Source organism: Lepidochelys kempii, chromosome 10, assembly GCF_965140265.1.
Source record: "Lepidochelys kempii isolate rLepKem1 chromosome 10, rLepKem1.hap2, whole genome shotgun sequence".
Taxonomy (NCBI): Eukaryota; Metazoa; Chordata; order Testudines; family Cheloniidae; genus Lepidochelys; species Lepidochelys kempii.
The window spans coordinates 83,860,332-83,879,155 of NC_133265.1; the positions used below are offsets into that span (position 1 = coordinate 83,860,332).

Sequence of the window (18,824 nt, forward strand, 5' to 3'; positions counted from 1 at the left end):
ATATTCTATGATTCTATGATTATTCCAAGATGGGGGTTCACATTTAGAAGGGGGAGTTTTTGCTCTGGAACGCTGATTCTTAGAGTTCTGCTCCTCCAGTAGGAACAGGGCTACACCATGTGAACGACTGGTCCTCGCAGAATAACTCTACTTTTAATATTGGCAGTGAACTGCTTGGAAATGCACTGCAGGCCGAGAGTAGTTCCTATTAATTACTGGACAGAATAATTCTGAAGAATGAATAAAGGTGAGCCAGTGACCATCTGCTCACAAACAGAGTGAAAGTCAGAGAGACATGATTCCTTGCAAACCCTGCACCCAGCTGCAGGCATCGGCAGCGCGAGTTTTCCCATGCTGTTTCACCATGCGATGAGCCTTAGCTCTGGCTAGGAGTCAGAGGTTCATTCACTCTCCAGGCCTGTTCACTTTCTGATTTCCCTGCTGAGACTAGGACCCAGGTGTGATGGTGGATTTCTTGTATTGTGGACACCTGTGCACTGGGAACTGGACAGAGACCCATCAAACTAATTCCACACAGGGTTCCACTCACCCAGGCTCGCCACCAGCTTGGCTGGAGTTGAACTGGTCACCTGATCCCTACCCCTGCGAGGTGCTGAGCATCCTCCATTCTCATCGGCACCTGGGGGGTTTGAAGGTACCCATCACTTTGGAGGATCGGGCCCCTAGAAGGGAACTGCTCAGTATCCCATTGCCAGCCCCCTCGGCTAGTTAGCCCCTCGCTATCAACTTCATTTGGAGAAGAAACAGTTTTCTGTTTCCAACCCACAAACCCCCTTTCTGGGCAGATGCCCTTTGACTTTTAATATTAAACCAGTTTGTTCTTTTAATTGCAGTTACTTCTAAAATGATTTCACTCCAAATGACAAAAACCTTGTTACTTCATTATATAGCCTCTCTTTCTTTTACTAGCGGAGATTGGGGACTATGACCCTGGGAAGCACCCAGAAGGCTACAGCTCCAAGTTCCAGTTTTTCCCCAAACATTCGGAAAAGCTGGAAAGGAAAATTGCAGAGATTCACAAAACAGAACTCAGGTAACATTAGCTTTGGGATTTAATGTACTGTACCATTTAAAAGGGTTCATGTATGTTGATTAACTATAGACTTATTGGTACTTTGTTTGCTGCTATTCCTATTTAAGGTTTTGAACATAACAGTTCTGTGTAAGGGGATGAGGAGCTTTATTGCATTTGTACATACACTAAATCAGAAAAAAAGTTTCTTTTGGTAACATGTTTCACATTTAATAAGAGGGAAAATAATGGAGATGTTCTTAAAAATTAAGGTCAATTTGTTAAGCACTATTAGATGCATTACAACAAAACAAAAATAAAAATATTCTGGGAATAGGACATGGCATCTAATACCAAACCTCTACTTCCTGAAATAGGAACATAATAAACTGCCTGAAAAAAATTACCCAAAGTGCTTTAAAATGTAAATAATCAAAGAATAATAAAAAACCTGAAATCTTTTTTATCCATTGAACATCCGTCAGATGAGATTTCAAACTGAGGTCCCGACCATTTGTAGAATTATAGAAAGGCCTAAAGTGGTCTCAGTGGAGTGCTGGGAATATCATTTCCCAACAGTGGAATGTCATTAGCTTGTAACGAAAATGTATGGCTCAGGCAGTTTGTATCAATGCTTTCCTAATATCTCCACACGAGCCCGGGGCCCAGCTCAGGCGGAGTCTCTGACTTCTATTTTATTTATTTATTTATTTATTTATTTTGCTGAGTCTTGAACTCAGCCCAGTTTACGGGCTGATTAAAGATCCCATGGCTTTTTCTTATCGAGCAGGGATGGTAACTATATTTCATCCTGGATAAATATAGTCTGCCTTCCTAAATTCCCCCTGCAGTTTCAGCTGCCTGCTCTATTATTCAAATACTATTTTGGGATGAGGTGCTGTATAAAAGTAAGATATCATCCTATTATGATATTCCCATTATACTAGCTGTATCTTTGTTTATGACATATGACAAGCCACAGTCTATTACACTTCAAGTCCATTCACAAAACTGTGTGAAGGTGACCCAGGCAATAAGGCTTGCAAGGTTGCCGGCAAGATAAGAATCCAGAATGGGCATCCTGGGAGCCAGAGATAGTAAATCTGTTCTTGTGGTGCTCAGAGAAGGAGTTATGAGCTGTCCATGGGCCGTAGATAATTTTTTGAACTTCCTTTTACCAGCTCTCGCATTTCCGAAGAGGGAGTTCTGTATTTGTTTTTAACCTCAGACACATGTATAGATGTTACGTCATTTGATGTGACATCATGAAAGGGACCTGAAAAACGTATATGAAATGAGCTGCTTTCTGCATGTAATGCTCCACAACCAAGTGAAATGCTTATCGGAGCTTGGGCTGATTATATTTAATTAAACCGTACCTTTTGCAGAGGCTCCTTTATTCTGTTCCTTTTTAGCGTTGGGAGACTGTCTTCTGTACTGCTGAACTCCAGCTTGCAGAACGGGATAGACAGGCTTAACAGCCGAGTCCCTTTACAAGATCCTGTTTTAGATTCAGTATGCTGGCTGAATGAAGTCAAAGGAATCTGCTTGATTTGATGCCTGGTATTGTTAATGGAAAGAGTGAACATAATGACTGATCCTGATGTTCACACCTTTCCCTGATTTTCTTTCTTCCAGTGGTCAGACACCAGCTACTTCAGAGTTAAATTTTTTAAGAAAAGCCCAGACCCTGGAGACATACGGGGTTGACCCACACCCATGCAAGGTAAAGCTCATCTCTAAAAGCTTTTTCTTCTGTTAGATTTTCAGCCTTGCAGATTACGAGCAAATGACAAGTTGCAAAGGTTACATTGATTGGTTCCAGGTACAGCAATTTATCCTTGCTATCATAGTGCCTCACATGGCATTTGCAGGGCCATGCGATAGTGACATGTTCTGTACGTGGCTTGCAGGCCCTCTTCAAGGGATAGGCCTGATTAGCCGTCCATTTGCTTGCTTGGATTAAAAATGGCATAAAGGTTTGGTTCTGGGTGCTGCTAAGAACTGTAGCCACCAGAGTATTTAAGGAAACTACAGTGGAACCTCAGAGTTTCGAACACCTCGGGAATGGAGGTAGCTCGTAACTCTGAAAAGTTCATAACTCTGAACAAAACATTATGGTTGTAGTTTACAACTGAACATTGACTTAATACAGTTTTGAAACTTTACTATGCGGAAGAAAAATGCTGCTTTTAACCATCCTAATTTAAATGAAACAAGCACAGAAACAGTTTCCTTACCTTAAAGACGAACAGATTTATTTGGGCATAAGCTTTTGTGGGTAAAAAACCCACTTCTTCAGATGCAACCACATCTGAAGAAGTGGGTTTTTTACCCACGAAAGCTTATGCCCAAATAAATCTGTTAGTCTTTAAGGTGCCACCAGACTCCTCGTTGTTTTTATGGATACAGACTAACACGGCTACCACTCTGATAGTTTCCTTATCTTGTCAGAACTTTTTTTTAACTTTTCCTTTATTTTTTTAGTAGTTTATGTTTAACATGGCAGTGTGGTGTATTTGCCTTTTTTTTTTTTTTTGTCTCTGCTGCTGTCTGATTGTGTACTTCTGGTTCCAACTGAGGTGTGTGGCTGACTGGTCAATTTGTAACTCTGGTGTTCTACTGCATAGGAAAGTAAATTTAAATGAAGACAAATGAAAGGACAATGTTTAATTATCCTTTGTAGCAACATTTATTTTTGAGGAAATGACAAGATCAGTAATATGTGAGAGAGATCCATAGGGATTGATCCGCCACAGATGGGCTCAATTCCCATCGTTCCCTGGCCCATAATTTAGTTTTCTTTACAAAACGGTTTTTACTGACTTTGGTAACATGGTCATTTCATTAAGCTATGATGTGCCCCATAGAATTCCATTGCACGTTTATGAATGTGCAACAGTGTAAAGCAGACAGCGAGTATGTACATGACGTCAGTGTCTTTACTCTGTGGGGGGTCTTCCAGTTATTTAAAGTGAATTTATACAGCATACATGCCTGCCAGTGGCTAGTAAAAGTGCTACTGTTGGGATGGGTTGCCTGCCCCATTCACTGGCGTTGTCTTGCCCTGTGTTTTGGATTTACGAAGCAGTTAGCCCTTACTACAGAGAAAGGCCAATGCAGAGTTGGGACAAATGAATTACTTTGTCAGTTTCCACTGAATGCATCCGATGAAGTGAGCTGTAGCTCACGAAAGCTCATGCTCAAATAAATTGGTTAGTCTCTAAGGTGCCACAAGGACTCCTTTTCTTTTTGTCAGTTCAGTTTTCTTGGTTTGCAAAACAACTGTCACGTATTAACATAGTAGCCCTTGTCTTTCCTGCCTCAGCACTGGCATTCCCCGTAGCAGAGCTGTACTTTACATGTTCCTCTCCTTTAGGCTCCCTTATGCTTGTCCCTTTCAGATATGTTTATTTCCCACATCCACTTAAAACTAGCCCGTCCCCAAGGAGTAATTCTCTAGCTGTCGCCTTGCTACGGAGGTGGATATTCAGGGTGTCACTAGTTCCAAACATTGCTGAGAACACCAGTACAAAAATCAAAGCTGGGCCACTGGTCAGGGCACTAGCCTGGGAGGTGGGAGCTTCAATTTCCATCTCCGCCACAGTGTGTGACCCTGGGCAAGTCACTTAACCTCTCTGTGCCTCGGTTCCCCCTCTGTGAATTGGGCTGGGGATAACAACTCTGCCCTTCCTCGCAGGGGTGCTGTGAGGGTGAATACAGTGAAGCTTGGAGTTGCTCAGATACTGTAGTACCATGTAAGTATCGAGAGTAGGCAGATAGTGAGACAGTCGGAGGCGTTTCAGCTCTGTCTGTACTTGAATACTCTGTTCTGTTTGACTGTGGGGCGCCTCTGCCCACTATTGTTGTGCTGAACTCCATTGATAGGATCAACCAAGTTCAACACTTGTTAAGCCCCAAACTCTGGTGGACTCCCCCATTCAAAGGCTGCCTTTACATTAGCCTTTTGTCCTTAGATTTTCCCTCTGTTGCTATCAGCTGCTCAGCTCCGTCGGTGGGAGCATCCCTAGGAGTGCTAGTTTCTGCCATTGGTCGTGCTGAACAGCTGAGAGCAGCCTGGAGGTGCCACCAGCGTTTTAGAGGCTGTTCCAACTTGCCCGCTGAGAGCAGGCCTACCCCACAACCTGACACGTAAAACTCCAGCAGCTGCCAGCACCTCGTCTGCCTCAGCGCGCCCGTCTTTGCTGCCACGGACGGAGATGAAGCAGCATTAGCAATAGTGGGAAATCTTAGGGTCCATTTCCTAGCAGAGAAAAAGCCCAAGTGAGTTCAACCACACTTCGTTAAAACAGGTTTAAACTTATTTGATCCCTTTCAGCATGCCCAGGGTACCACAGAGTTCAACACCCCTTGAGGGGTCAGGGGAGCTGACTCTAACATAAGCAAAATCAACAACAATCAGAAGGCCTGCAAGCCGTCAGGTTCCCTGTGGCCAGGATATTTTGTTGACATATAGGGTGCTGGATGCCTACAGAAGAAGGCTAGTTAACAGTCACACTTGCAAACATCCAGCAGAGACAGTGAGACCCTGCACTCTGGTGCTATCTCAAACTGTAACCAGGAGCCTTGACTATGGGACTGTAGCCAGAGTGGAAAAAACACTGAAGTCAATTACACTGATAGCCTGATGCTGAATGTGTGAGAGTCGCTAAGAGACCTTACAATGTGCCACCAGCACATAAGAAGAGCAGAGACGTTAAGAGAGTTTCTCTGACATTTCCTTATTAGCTAAATAGAGTTCACCTGGGTAGTTTTCTGGCCAGCATCCACGTTAATGTTCCTACTAGAAGAGATGGAAGCAGCAAGAGAGATGCAGTGTAATAAATAAAAATGATCTCTCTTCGCTTCGAGAGCATGACCAGGCTGGTGGAATCTGGGGCCTGCTGCCCTGGGAAAAATGAGAAAAGGGGAATCATACTGATTATAATTAAATAAAATCGGACTGGTCTCTCCACTGATGCCCAGTCTGATCAGCTACCTAATTTAAGGAGGAGGAGATGCCCTTATTATCTATGAGTGATCAGATTCCAATCAGCAGAATTCCAGAGGTATTCCCGTGCTGCCCATTCAGCTCTTGTTCCCTAGAGAGGAAAAGCTGATTAATTGATGGTGTGTCGGACGCAGAGGGAGGATGCTTTCACAGTTCCAGAAGAGCTAACGCTGGTTTACTTAGAAGCAGGAAGGGTTGTTTTTCTCCTGGGCTAACAACTATCTCCAGTTTATCACATTTGTGAGACTCAGTTATGGGGGTGCTTGATTCAGGAATAAACACGTCAAGTAGAGCTCGCTGGAAAAATTCTGATGGAAAAAAATGTTTAATGGGAATGTGCCAGTTTTGTTGAAATCCAGGCGTTTCACGGAGATGGTTTGGTTTCAGTGGAGTTCCATCGGAACCCTGCCTTCCCAGGCAGGTTTTCAGACCTCCCTGATTTTCTGCTAGTATGCTGGCCGGCTTCTTGGCAGCCCACATGCCAAACTGCCCCAGAGGTGACCCCAGGGCTCCGAGGGTCCATGGCTCTGGGGCAGCCCACAAGGTGGACTGCCCATCAGCAAGGGCTCTATCCCCTTCACAAGGAATCCTGAAATGTTTAGTTTTCATTCCAAATTGGAATGGGACAAAATTCTGGAGTATTGAACCCCTCCCTGAAATGGAATGCCCCCTCTCCACACACCTCGGGTTTTAAGTCAGTGACTTTACTATCCATGAAGTAATTTGGATATTTGACCTAAGGATTAAATCCAGTTTGGCACAGAGCGGAGGCATCCTGCAGAGACCTGGATGGCAGGAGAGAGATCACTTGATCATTACCTGTTAGGTTCACTCCCTCTGGCATTGGCCACTGTTAGTAGACAGGATACTGGGCTGGAGGGACCTTTGGTCTGACCCAGTATGGCCGTTCTTATGACCGTCTCTGTGGTATTTAGTGGCACCACTTGATGGAGTCTCCTCGATATTCAAACACTGATCACCGTCCTGCCCCCAGTGAGGCCAGTGAAGTGTACAGGAGTCCTGACAGAGGGAGCAGAATCAGGCCCATTAACTTACACGGTCTGTACTTCTACAAACGTGGTTTTCCGGCCTCTTGGTCTCTCAAACTCCACTTGATTACGTTGTCCAGTGTCTGGTGATGGTGACTATAGAGAATTCACTGAAAGCCTCACAATTACTTTCCCCTTTCTCCCTTCTTCCCACTTCATGGCCATCACATTTAGGGTGTGTCTGCCCGACAGCTGGGAGGTGGCATTCCTGGATTGGGTAGACGTACGCACAACGGCTCGGCTCGAGCTAGTACACGAAAAATGGCAGCGTGGCCACAGCGGCATGGGCAGCAGTGGATTGCACTCGGGCAGCCGCCCCAAGCCACTGCCCGGGCTGGCTGTGGCCATGGTGCTGCTTTGAAGTGCTAGCTCGAGCAGAGTAGTTGTGTGTCCATCTGCCTGAGCTGGGACTCTGGTCCCCCAGCTGCTGTGTAGATGGACCCTCAACTCAGGGCTCTCTGGCCATATCCAGACACTGCCATCTGCACATGTATGATGCTTCTGGCTGGTGTTAACGAGAGACACAAGAATTTTGAATCCATCCCATATTTAGGCCTGATCTACATTAGAAAATTAGGTCTGTTTAACTACATTGCCCAGGGGTGTGAAAAATCCAGCCCCCCCCACCCCCCAGCAGCATTGCTAAGATGACCTACGTCCCCACATAGACGGCACTAGGTTGGGGAGGTAGATTACCCCTGCAGTGGGAGAACCCCTCCTGTCATGTAGACACTGTCTACACTGCAGCGCTTTAGTTGTAGACAAGCCCTCAGTGTCTTGGAACTTGTTATTTTTAAATCATCATTTTAATTAATTATTACGTGTCATTGATCCAAGCCAATGCTTGGCTGTTGGTCCTCAGAGTCCGGAGGAAGATTAATGTTACACGTCACTGGGACCATAAGCTTTCATTTCGTGTGACTGTGGCTTGGTACTTGGAGCAGCAGTCCCTGTAGCCAGCCTCTGGCAGTATCATTCATTGATATAAACGTTTCCGGGCGGTGATGATGATAGAGAGAGACGTCCCCTTGATCTCGCCTCTGTGGAAATCTTTCTCCAGGCCTTCGTCCATCACCTTTAGAAGTCTTTCCTGTGAATTTCAGGAAGCAGGATCATGATACGGTTGTTTCCCCGCTCCCTTTCGGGCACGTTCGCCAGCCTCCTCTCCATTTCCCAGGCCTGTTCACAATTGCTTTGCGGCATTTTCAAAACTCTCCACAGACTTGCTGCTTTCCCCCGCGCTGACCTGATTTACCTCCATCCACGCTCCTGAACCTGCCCCTCCAGCCTTGGCCTGTGCCCTAGCGCCGACCCTCTTTTGCTTGTGCTGCCTCATCTGTCTGGGACTCCCCCTTCCTCCCTGTGAGACACGGACTCACGTTTTCTCTCGTCAGTCTCACCTCCTTGGCTGAAGACACCGACTCAGTCTCTGGGACCCTGTTGGAACGCTGCGGTGCGAAGTACATGTTTTGTAATGAGCTCTGATTGCATGGGGTTGTAACTTGGTTTGGTGAAACATGGCCAAGGTAATGGAGACAACTGAGTAACTTCAGAATCCTTGTGAGGGTGCCCCTGGATTTCTTCCATGCTTTGGCTCGGTTTCCTCTTTGTACGCTGCATGCCAGCTGCAGTGCCTAGGCCCAGGTGGCAAAAGGAGGAAATGGTACACGTGCCATGGGATGGTGCTCACTCAGGAAAAGCACAGGGCCCAAGTCTCATTTACTCGAAGACCATGTCTGTGCTACCAATGCTGTAGCAGCATAGCTGTGTGCCGTAGGCATGCCGCGTAAATTCGTTCTGGAGATGCGGATTACAGCGGCTGAAGAAACGTGCAGGAACTCCATCTCCCCACGTGACCACAGCTAGGTCGACAGAAGTGATCTTCCACTGACCTAGCTGCGTCTATACCGGGAGTTAGGTTGCCATAGTGACAGCACTCAGGGGTGTGGGTTTTTCACACCCCTTAGCGCAGGGCTACGTTGACCTAACTTTTATGTGTAGACCAGGCCTGAGGCCCATTTACATCACTCCTATTTTCACACCCACTTTAAGTCCCCTTTATACTGTTAGAGGTGTGTAAATGAGAACCAGGCACACAATGTTTAATTTTCTACCATTCATTTTATTCCTGGTTTATTTTGTGACATTGTGCCATTAAAGGAGTTCACCTGAGCAGGTAGGATTTTGCAAGTGTGTGTGAGCATTAAGGTCCTTACTCCGACACAGGGAGGGACAAGCTTTGATGTAAAATATTCTTACTGAAATAAAACTGTTCCCTTTTTGTGTACTTCAAAAAGTGTGTGTGTCTGCCTGCCTGATTTGACAGGGGGAACCTATCCTCAGACTGTCACTCTGTGTGTGTGTGTGTGTGTGTGTGTGTGTGTGTGTGTGTTTGTGCTTGTGTGTGTGTATAAGGTGCTAGGGGACTCTAACACTATTTCACCAGTGACATTAGCAGTTTGGGAGCATTCCAGCAGGGGAAGTGGCTGCATAATCTTGTCGGGGGCAAACTCATTTCTAAAGCAAACAAATTCTTTGAGAAGATGTGAATATGTTAAATCTTAGGAGTCGATAGATAATAGAAGAAAATTGGGAATTAAATATATAAATCACTTGGCTTTTTACCTAGCCTCTGACTGAAGAATGTATTCAACAAGCAGGCAGAACTATGGGAATGGTCAGCTGCGTGGCCTGTGTAAAGTTTCTTTTTCGATTATCCATAGGAGTCAGGAATCATGGGAGTGGAATATAAAAGAGTCCGACAGTGAAGATAATCTCTTTTCTGCAAAATCATCATCATCATCAAGATCTCTGTGACTTAACTCCATTCCCAGTGACCCACAAATCCCATCTCAGTACAGTATGCTAAATCTTTATGGAATATTCCATTCTGCCAATCCCTTCCTCTTCCCAGAGGTTTATAGAGATTTATTAACATTAGATGTGAATCAGAGGAAAATTAAAATGGGACTGTGCTGTGAGAAAGCATTTATCATATGGGGCTGCCCTGAGATTCGTCGTTTGACAGGAACAGTGCTACATCACAGACGGTGCATTTAATAATTAATCTACGGTTTTAAAAAGGCTACATTTAATTTATATTAATGTGGACCCTTTTCTTTCTGTGACTTGTATGTTTGACTTCTATTTTCATATTTTTTTTTTGCTACATCACAATCTTAGTTTATTTGCTTCAGAATGTGTAAAGAAAACAAGAAACCCTAATAGCATTTCCCTTAATCCCTTCCCATCCAGCCAAAGTGCTCAGGGCACCAAGCAAAGCAAAAAAGACAAAGTGTAACCATTTCAAAAGTGTCTATGTGATTTAGGAGCCTAAATCCCATTGAAAGTCAATAGGACACAGAGTCTGTGTCATTTGGGTACCTTTTAAAATGTTACCCAAGTACAATATAGTAGAAATGTAATAAAATGTCACCCAAATAACCCCAATAGGAGCTCATACCAGATGAAGTGAAAAGCGCACACCTGCATACCATAGGGATCATGCATTCCCTTTGCTTTGCTCTCATCCAGCACAATTTTTGAATTGATTAAATTCAAATTTGTAATTTCCCAAATCCCTTTTTTTCAGCTAACTTCCTGATGGGAATTTGTAGCCTGATCAGGAAGGCTTTTAATCCATATGCTGTGTTTTCCTTTTGCCACATGTCTGGATGCACACATTTATGAAGTACTGATTGTTACTGGCCTGTGTTTTAGTTGTTCTTTATATGTCCATCATGTTTCAATGTTTTATTCAACAGTTTTTGAGAACCTTTATGATCTCTATAGCTAATCCCCACCACATGATATCTAAGCACTAAGGAGACAATAATGGTATACTTTCTATTTGTCATATCTGAACTACCTCAGCGATATCAAAATAAGATGATAATCCCTAGCTCTTATCTGGTACTTTTCATCAGTAGCTCTCAAAACACTTCACAAGGGAGGTCAGTATAGTTATCCCCATTTTATAGATGAGGAAAATGAGGCAAATGAAATGACTTGCCCAAGTTCCCCTTGAGTCCAATGGCAGAGTCAGGAATAGAACCCAGGTCTCCTGAATCCCAGTCCAGTGCTTTGTCCATTAGGTGTGAACACTCCTTTGGGAAGCCTTTTTCTCTGTGCCAAAGAGAGAACTAATAGGCAGAGAACTTCCTGCATCAGGGAAAGGGGAAGAGTGGAAGCTCCATGAAGTCACTAGGGACTTCACTGTGCAGGTCTGGTCTGTCTGGGAAGCACTTGCAAATGACAATGAAGGGAGCTAAAGAAAACCCTCAGACAGACAGATTCTTTGTTAAAAACCTGCTCCTTTAAATACTGATAGACGTTAGATGCAAGAAGTCACTTGAAATCGGTTAAATCTGTGCGAGCTCTGAACCTCAAAGGGGACTGGAATGTTCCAATTTAACATAATATTTTGTGCCCGATACTCAGCCCATTGCACAAGGCAACCTCCTACTCAGCTTAATCATAGAACATAGAGCTGGGAAGGATCTTGAGAGGCCCCTCCAGTGCTGAGCAGAGTGGAACAATGACCTTCCGTGTCGCACGTAAGACACTCCTGGTAATACGCCCCAGAACATTATTAGCCTTTTTCACACACTCACCACGTCGTTGACTCATATTCAACATGCGATCCGCTCACACCCCCAGGTCCTTTCCAGCAGTACTGCCGCCTTGCCCCTTAGTCCCCATTGCATAGTTATGCAGCTGGTTTTCCTTCCTAAGGGCAGTACTTTGCACTTGTCTGTACTGAATTTCATCTTGTTGATTCCGGATCAATTCTTCAATTTGTGAGTCATTTTGAATTCTAATTCTGCCCTCCAATGTGCTTGCAACCCTTCCCAGCTTGGTGTCATTGCAGATTTTAGAAGCGTACTCTCCACTTCATTATCTATGTCATTAATGAAAGTATAGAATAGAACTGGACCCAGAACAGACCCTAGTGGGACCTCTCCAGACACCTCTGTACAGTTTGACAGGGAACCATTGATGATTACCCTTTGAGTACATTTTTTCAACCAGTTGTGTACCCCCCTTATAGCAATTTCATTCAGAGCACATTTCCACAGTTCGACTGTGAGACTGTATCAAAATCCTTACTAAAATCATGATATATCACATCTATTGCTTCTCCCCTGGGCACTAGTCCATTAATCCCGACAAAGAAGGAAATTAGGTGGGTTTGGCATGATTTGTTCTTGACAAATCCATGCTGGCTATTCCCTATCACCCTGTTAGTCTCCAGGTGGTTACAAATTGATGGTTTACTGATTTGTTCCAGTCTCTTTCTAGGTATCGAAGCTAGGCTGACTGGTCTATAACTCCTGGATCCTCTTTGTTCCCCTTCTAAAGATAGGATCTATGTTTATCCTTCTCCAGTCTTCTGGGCCCTGGCTCATCCTCCAGGAGTTCTCAAAGTGATCGCCAACAATAACAAACAAGTGAACAATACCAAGATTGCTTCAGCTAGTTCCTTAAGTACCCTGGGATGAATTTTGTCAGGTCCTACCTACTTTAATACACCTAAATTAGAAAAATGTTCTTTAACCTAGTCTTACCCTCGTCTGGCTTGCATTCCTTCCCCTTTGCTATTGATACTATCTGTGCTAAGTATCTGATCACAATTAACCTTTTGAGTGAAGACTGAAGCAAAATAGTCATTTAACACCTCAGCCTGCATGGTGCCATGTCAACCAGAGCCACTGACAGATCCTCCTAGAGAGGAAATCCGGCCAGGGATGCTATCCTTGCTCCTGTGCCCTTCTCCAGCTGAGGCGATGCAGCCCAGGGAAAGGGGGATCAGATGGCATCCTTCCGTCCCAGCAATTCATGGCTTCCAGAATGGTCCTTTGTGGGCAGCTGACCTAGTGCAGAGCAGCCTGGAGAACTGGCCCCAGGACCAGGGGAAGGGAACAGTGGCACGAAATCACCTTTGTATTCCCAAAGCTGTATTCCCTGAGCTGCACCAGGCACTTCAAGGCTAGATCTTGGGATCTGGCCCGTGGTTAGGGAGTATTCTGTGTGCAGCAACGCTTCCCTCACATAGGAAACAGAGCCTGGTCACGGTGGAGACACATGGAGACCTTTCCACTTTCTCAAGCTGTGTCCAGAATCTCAGACGCGATTAGTTTGGGGATTTATGTGTCGCTTTGTGCAGGAGATTGGATTGAGGTTGTTCAGAGAATGCTTTTTACTTTTGACCATTCACCCTTGTCACACTGAGATGGATTTCACTCTAATCTGGATTTAAAACCAATTTGTTCACTACTCAAATTCTTGCGATCTAATCAGAGAAACTAGCTGCCAGTATGGCTCTGACATGTATTTCAGGTGACTTCCTCTCTGCTGTGTGGAGCTGAAACACAAGGACAATAACTGAGATTTGTGTTGAGATGATGGAAACACCCTAAAATGTTACAACTGTGCAAATCAGAAACCACTGACAATGCTGTAGTCCCTGGGCAGGAGGTGGGCTCTGGGCTGCAGATCCTGGTTAGGGCTGGTGGGGTCTCCCTGCCCCAGATCTGCTGATGTTTTTGTGTGCTATTTGCTGTCAAGCAGGGCTTTGGTTTCGGTATGGATATTTGCTAACTCAGTCTTGTCGCTTGATGTAAATATGAAGTATTCCTTAGCTGATGTAAATCAGCATCCCCCCGTTGAAATCAGTCTGGCCTTCTACCTACATAACTCACCTTGGGCATGATGTCTAGTAAGGACAGGTTATACAGGGCAGGTGTGCTGAGCAGTCTACTTTCCCCAATTGATGGGTGCCACACTGACTTCTTCAGTGCACCCATAGGCATGGGGGTTGTCTTCTGCGTCCTTGCATGGCTTGGTCAGAAGCCATTGCAAGCACCGTAGGTAAAAATAATAAACCCTCGTGAGGAGCCCATCCCTTGAGTGGATTGATAGAAAGAGAAAGCTTACACCTGAAGCAACAGCTCAACACCGGGACATGGAATCAGAGAAAATCCAGCCTGTCTGACCCAATGAAGCTGAGACGTCTTGGGGTTTTAGCACGATGGCCACAAGAGCTAAACATCTGCATGTTCACCACCGCGTACATCTCTTGTAAAGTGACTCCGAGCTGCAGGGTCTGCAGTCATGGGAAATGCGCTCCTGTCTTCCCTGCATTTCATGGAGCAAATATAAGCCCAGCAGGTGCATCCCCAGCTACCGCCGTTTCTGAGCATATATTTCTGAAAAGCGCCTAGAATCATAGAATATCAGGGTTGGAAGGGACCCCAGAAGGTCATCTAGTCCAACCCCCTGCTCAAAGCAGGACCGATCCCCAATTAAATCATCCCAGCCAGGGCTTTGTCAAGCCTGACCTTAAAAACTTCTAAGGAAGGAGATTCTACCACCTCCCTAGGTAACGCATTCCAGTGTTTCACCACCCTCTTAGTGAAAAAGTTTTTCCTAATATCCAATCTAAACCTCCCCCACTGCAACTTGAGACCATTACTCCTCGTTCTGTCATCTGCTACCATTGAGAACAGTCTAGAGCCATCCTCTTTGGAACCCCCTTTCAGGTAGTTGAAAGCAGCTATCAAATCCCCCCTCATTCTTCTCTTCTGCAGACTAAACAATCCCAGCTCCCTCAGCCTCTCCTCATAACTCATGTGTTCCAGTCCCCTTATCATTTTTGTTGCCCTTCGCTGGACTCTCTCCAATTTATCCACATCCTTCTTGTAGTGTGGGGCCCAAAACTGGACACAGTACTCCAGATGAGGCCTCACCAATGTCGAATAGAGGGGAACAATCACATCCCTCGATCTGCTTGCTATGCCCCTACTTATACATCCCAAAATGCCATTGGCCTTCTTGGCAACAAGGGCACACTGCTGACTCATATCCAGCTTCTCGTCCACTGTCACCCCTAGGTCCTTTTCCGCAGAACTGCTGCCTAGCCATTCGGTCCCTAGTCTGTAGCGGTGCATTGGATTCTTCCATCCTAAGTGCAGGACCCTGCACTTATCCTTATTGAACCTCATCAGATTTCTTTTGGCCCAATCCTCCAATTTGTCTAGGTCCTTCTGTATCCTATCCCTCCCCTCCAGCATATCTACCACTCCTCCCAGTTTAGTATCATCCGCAAATTTGCTGAGGGTGCAATCCACACCATCCTCCAGATCATTTATGAAGATATTGAACAAAATCGGCCCCAGGACCGACCCTTGGGGCACGCCCCTCTAGGGGTGTTGAGGGCATGGTGCTGTGTAAAAGGGCGATGGTTGGCAGGGCTCACTGGATAAGTGAGGTGGGGAGCTGGTAATAGGCAGGGCTGGAGCACTGAACCACCAGCCCGATTACTAACAATAATCAGATTTACAGAGTTGCACTCAGAGTGAGCACGGTGGCGAGGCCTATAGGTTCCCATTCTTTGAGCAGGAGGTAGCCAAACTCACCAGAAACTGGCCACAGGGGGAGAGTCGCAGCTTTGTGGCCTAACCTCCTGGAAGCCCCTCTGCTCCTAATCCTCAGGGGTCAGGCTCTGGGGGGGCTGTGGGGAGCGATACTGGAGGATTGTTCATGAGTAGCCCTCAGTGGGGGGTCCATAGCTGCTTAGGCTCCTGTGATGCTCCTCACAATTTCTCTGTGGCAGTGGTCCCAAAGTGTGGGGTGCGCCCCTCTTGGGAGGCACAGAGCACTGTTCAGGGGCGCAGGGCCCAGGCCAGCCTCCACGGGGGGCAGGGAGTGAGTGCCACCCAGCTGAAGCTCCACCCCTCCCCCTGCTCCACCCAGCCCAGCTCCGCCCCCAGCTGCAGCTCCACCCCTCCCCCTGCTCCACCCAGCCCAGCTCCGCCCCCAGCTGCAGCTCCACCCCTCCCCCTGCTCCACCCAGCCCAGCTCTGCCCCCAGCTGCAGCTCCACCCCTCCCCCTGCTCCACCCAGCCCAGCTCCGCCCCCAGCTGAAGCTCCACCCCTCCCCCTGCTCCACCCAGCCTAGGTCCGCCCCCAGCCCAGCACCACGCCGCCCCCTGCTGCACCGCAGTCCAGCTCCACCCAGCCCAGCTCCGCCCCCAGCCCAGCTCCACGCTGCCCCCTGCTGCACCACAGTCCAGCTCCGCCCAGCCCAGCTCCCCCTTCCACTGCAGCTCCACCCCTCCCCCTGCTCCACCCAGCCTAGGTCCGCCCCCATCTGCAGCTCCATCCCTCCCCCTGCTGCCCCCAGCCCAGCTCCGCCCCCAGCCCAGCACCACGCCGCCCCCTGCTGCACCACAGTCCAGCTCCACCCAGCCCAGCTCCGCCCCCAGCTGCATCTCCACCCCTCCCCCTGCTGCCCCCAGCCCAGCTCCGCCCCCAGCCCAGCACCACGCCGCCCCCTGCTGCACCACAGTCCAGCTCCACCCAGCCCAGCTCCGCCCCCAGCCCAGCACCACGCCGCCCCCTGCTGCACCACAGTCCAGCTCCACCCAGCCCAGCTCCGCCCCCAGCCCAGCTCCACGCTGCCCCCTGCTGCACCACAGTCCAGCTCCACCCGCAGCCCAGCTCTGCCCTCGTTCCCTCTCCACCCCAGGCCAACTCTCCCTCTAGCCCTAGCTCCTTCCCCATCCCAGTTCTGCCCCCAGCTTCGTCTTCAGCCCAAGCTCCTCTGCTGAGCCGACTGTGCAGTACCGGGGGGCACGGACAGATTCCACTACTGGTAAGGGGGGCGTGAGGGGCAAGGTTGGGCACCACTGCTCTATGGAACGTGGGGCAACCCTAGGTGTGATATCAGGGTTCGGACAGAACAGTGATGAGGGTCACGTGTGTACCAAGGGATATGGGGGGCGGTATACACAGCCCTGCCAATGAACCAGTGCGCCGGAGACTCATGATGTTCCCTGCTCCCATGTGGGTTTGTCCTGTGTTGGGGATCATATGGCCTTTAATGATCATATGCCACAGTGTCTGGGATTTTTGTGAGGGATTGTCAGCTGTTCTCAAACCCACTGTGTTATTTGCCTAAGGTCGCCCCATGGCACTGTGCCGTTCTCTAATTACACTCTGAAGCTCTTGTTTGTAGAGGCATTTAGAGGTGATCTGTCCAATAAAAAATAATGCCCTAAATAGCTGGACCACACAGTACCTACATGAGCCTATAATGCTGCAATCATGATCATCTTTTGTCCAACTTTCACCCCAATAGCACCATCTCTCTCTGAGCTTGGCACAAGGATTGTCTTGCGCTGAAGCCTGCCCGCGATTTCAAGAAGCAATTAGTACTGTCCATTGAGAGCTTTTTGATTAGAATGAAAAATGGCTTCATTTCTATGCACTGTGTGCCAATAGGAGGCCTTCCAGGTTTGATATTAAAAAAGTGAGAGCTTAGTGACAGCTGCAGTAATTGCTGATTATACGTGGTTATGAGGTTTTGTAGTAAGGCCAAAAATTCAGATCCAGATTCCAAGCTCCCCCAGGTTCCAGGGCGAGGAGATCCATAGGCCCGTCTCTGACATTGTCTTGCAATGAGTGAAAGATGCCAGCGGATGGCAGGATAACCCATCTGTGAGCACGGCTAGCCCGCAAAAGTCTCAGCTGTGTCAAGAAGGGGTAACAGTGTAGTGTGGTGTAAGAGGAGTAGCTCGGGTGAAGGCATGGTGATGGTCCTCTCTCACTTGCTGTGGTGTAGATTTGAAGCCAAAGGAAAGTCTGCGCCTTCTTTTAAGTTCCTGTGCTGCCGAGACCCCAAACAGAGATCTGTGGATATTTGGTAGCAGTTACAATGTCAGGGTAAACTGTCACCAAGGAGCTGTCAGCAGCTGCCTGCTCTCATTCAGCAATTAAAGGGCTCTGGGCCTCTTTTGAGTTAACAACTACACTCTTATGCAGAATTTTAAAAAGTAGCTTTGATTTTGATTTTGCATTTAAAGAAAGTGGTATTGGCCAACGGAGTCGGATCTGAGTGGTGGTATATTGGCAACTATTAATTTTTTCCCCTTCATGGATCCTTGGTGTACATGTTTTACACCCGGGGCTTTCACAGATGGCTGTCTCCAGGTGCAGTGTGCAGCCCTGTCGGTCCCAGGACATTAGAGAGACCAGGTGGTGAGGTCATATCTTTCATTGGAGCAGCTTCCTTTGCAGGAAGGTACCAGCTTTTGAGGTCTGTGTGTTACCTCATCTACCTTGTCTCGCTAGCAGTTGCCTGATAGTTCTTAAATACGCCAAAGGAACGGTCATGTTTTAAGTAACATGTCTAAAAACCAGATGCGACCCTCCTAATGTAACCATGACGTCCTATAGCATCAGTAAATGCCTGGGGCTCGAAGAGGTGGAACGATAGAGCCTCTAATTTGGGAGCTTTTGCAAATATTCAGCTGCTGCAGCTGAGGATAGAGAAATCCTCTTCTGCGTTGGATGGAAATAGAGGTTACAGCTCATGACATCTCAGAAGATGGCTAGTTACACCCCCGGACCAATCTTAACATTCGCCCCTCGTTGTTTGCTGAGATAATAAGTTGTTGGTTATGCACTGAATAAATTATATGCTATTTATTTAATTAGATCTAAAGATTTCAAAGCCAACTTATCCCAGGGGTGCATTAGCTGGTGTCGTTAGAGTGCCATACATTTTCTGCTAGTGTGACATGGCGTTTGAGCAGTCAGATGTGCTCCTTGTAAAACCCACCTGAGTTCTTTGCTTTCCTGTGTTTGCAGGGCCTGGGTAGTCCCTGGCTGGGCCTGTCTCGGAGACTGGCCAGAGATGGAGACAGAGCCATCAAAGCGAATAGTTCTG

At 47.1% G+C, this 18,824-nt stretch overlaps 1 protein-coding gene across 9 annotated transcripts in view; it reads left to right on the forward strand.

Annotated features, from left to right (window-relative positions):
- FRMD5 (FERM domain containing 5) overlaps nt 1-18,824 on the forward strand; it is a 302,761-nt gene that overhangs the window by 226,312 nt on the left and 57,625 nt on the right. For all 9 annotated transcript variants that reach the window (XM_073304542.1, XM_073304538.1, XM_073304544.1 and 6 more), the window contains exons 6-7: nt 931-1,054; nt 2,672-2,759. In XM_073304542.1, coding sequence (XP_073160643.1) covers nt 931-1,054; nt 2,672-2,759 — 212 coding nt within the window. The remainder of the gene's footprint in view (nt 1-930; nt 1,055-2,671; nt 2,760-18,824) is intronic.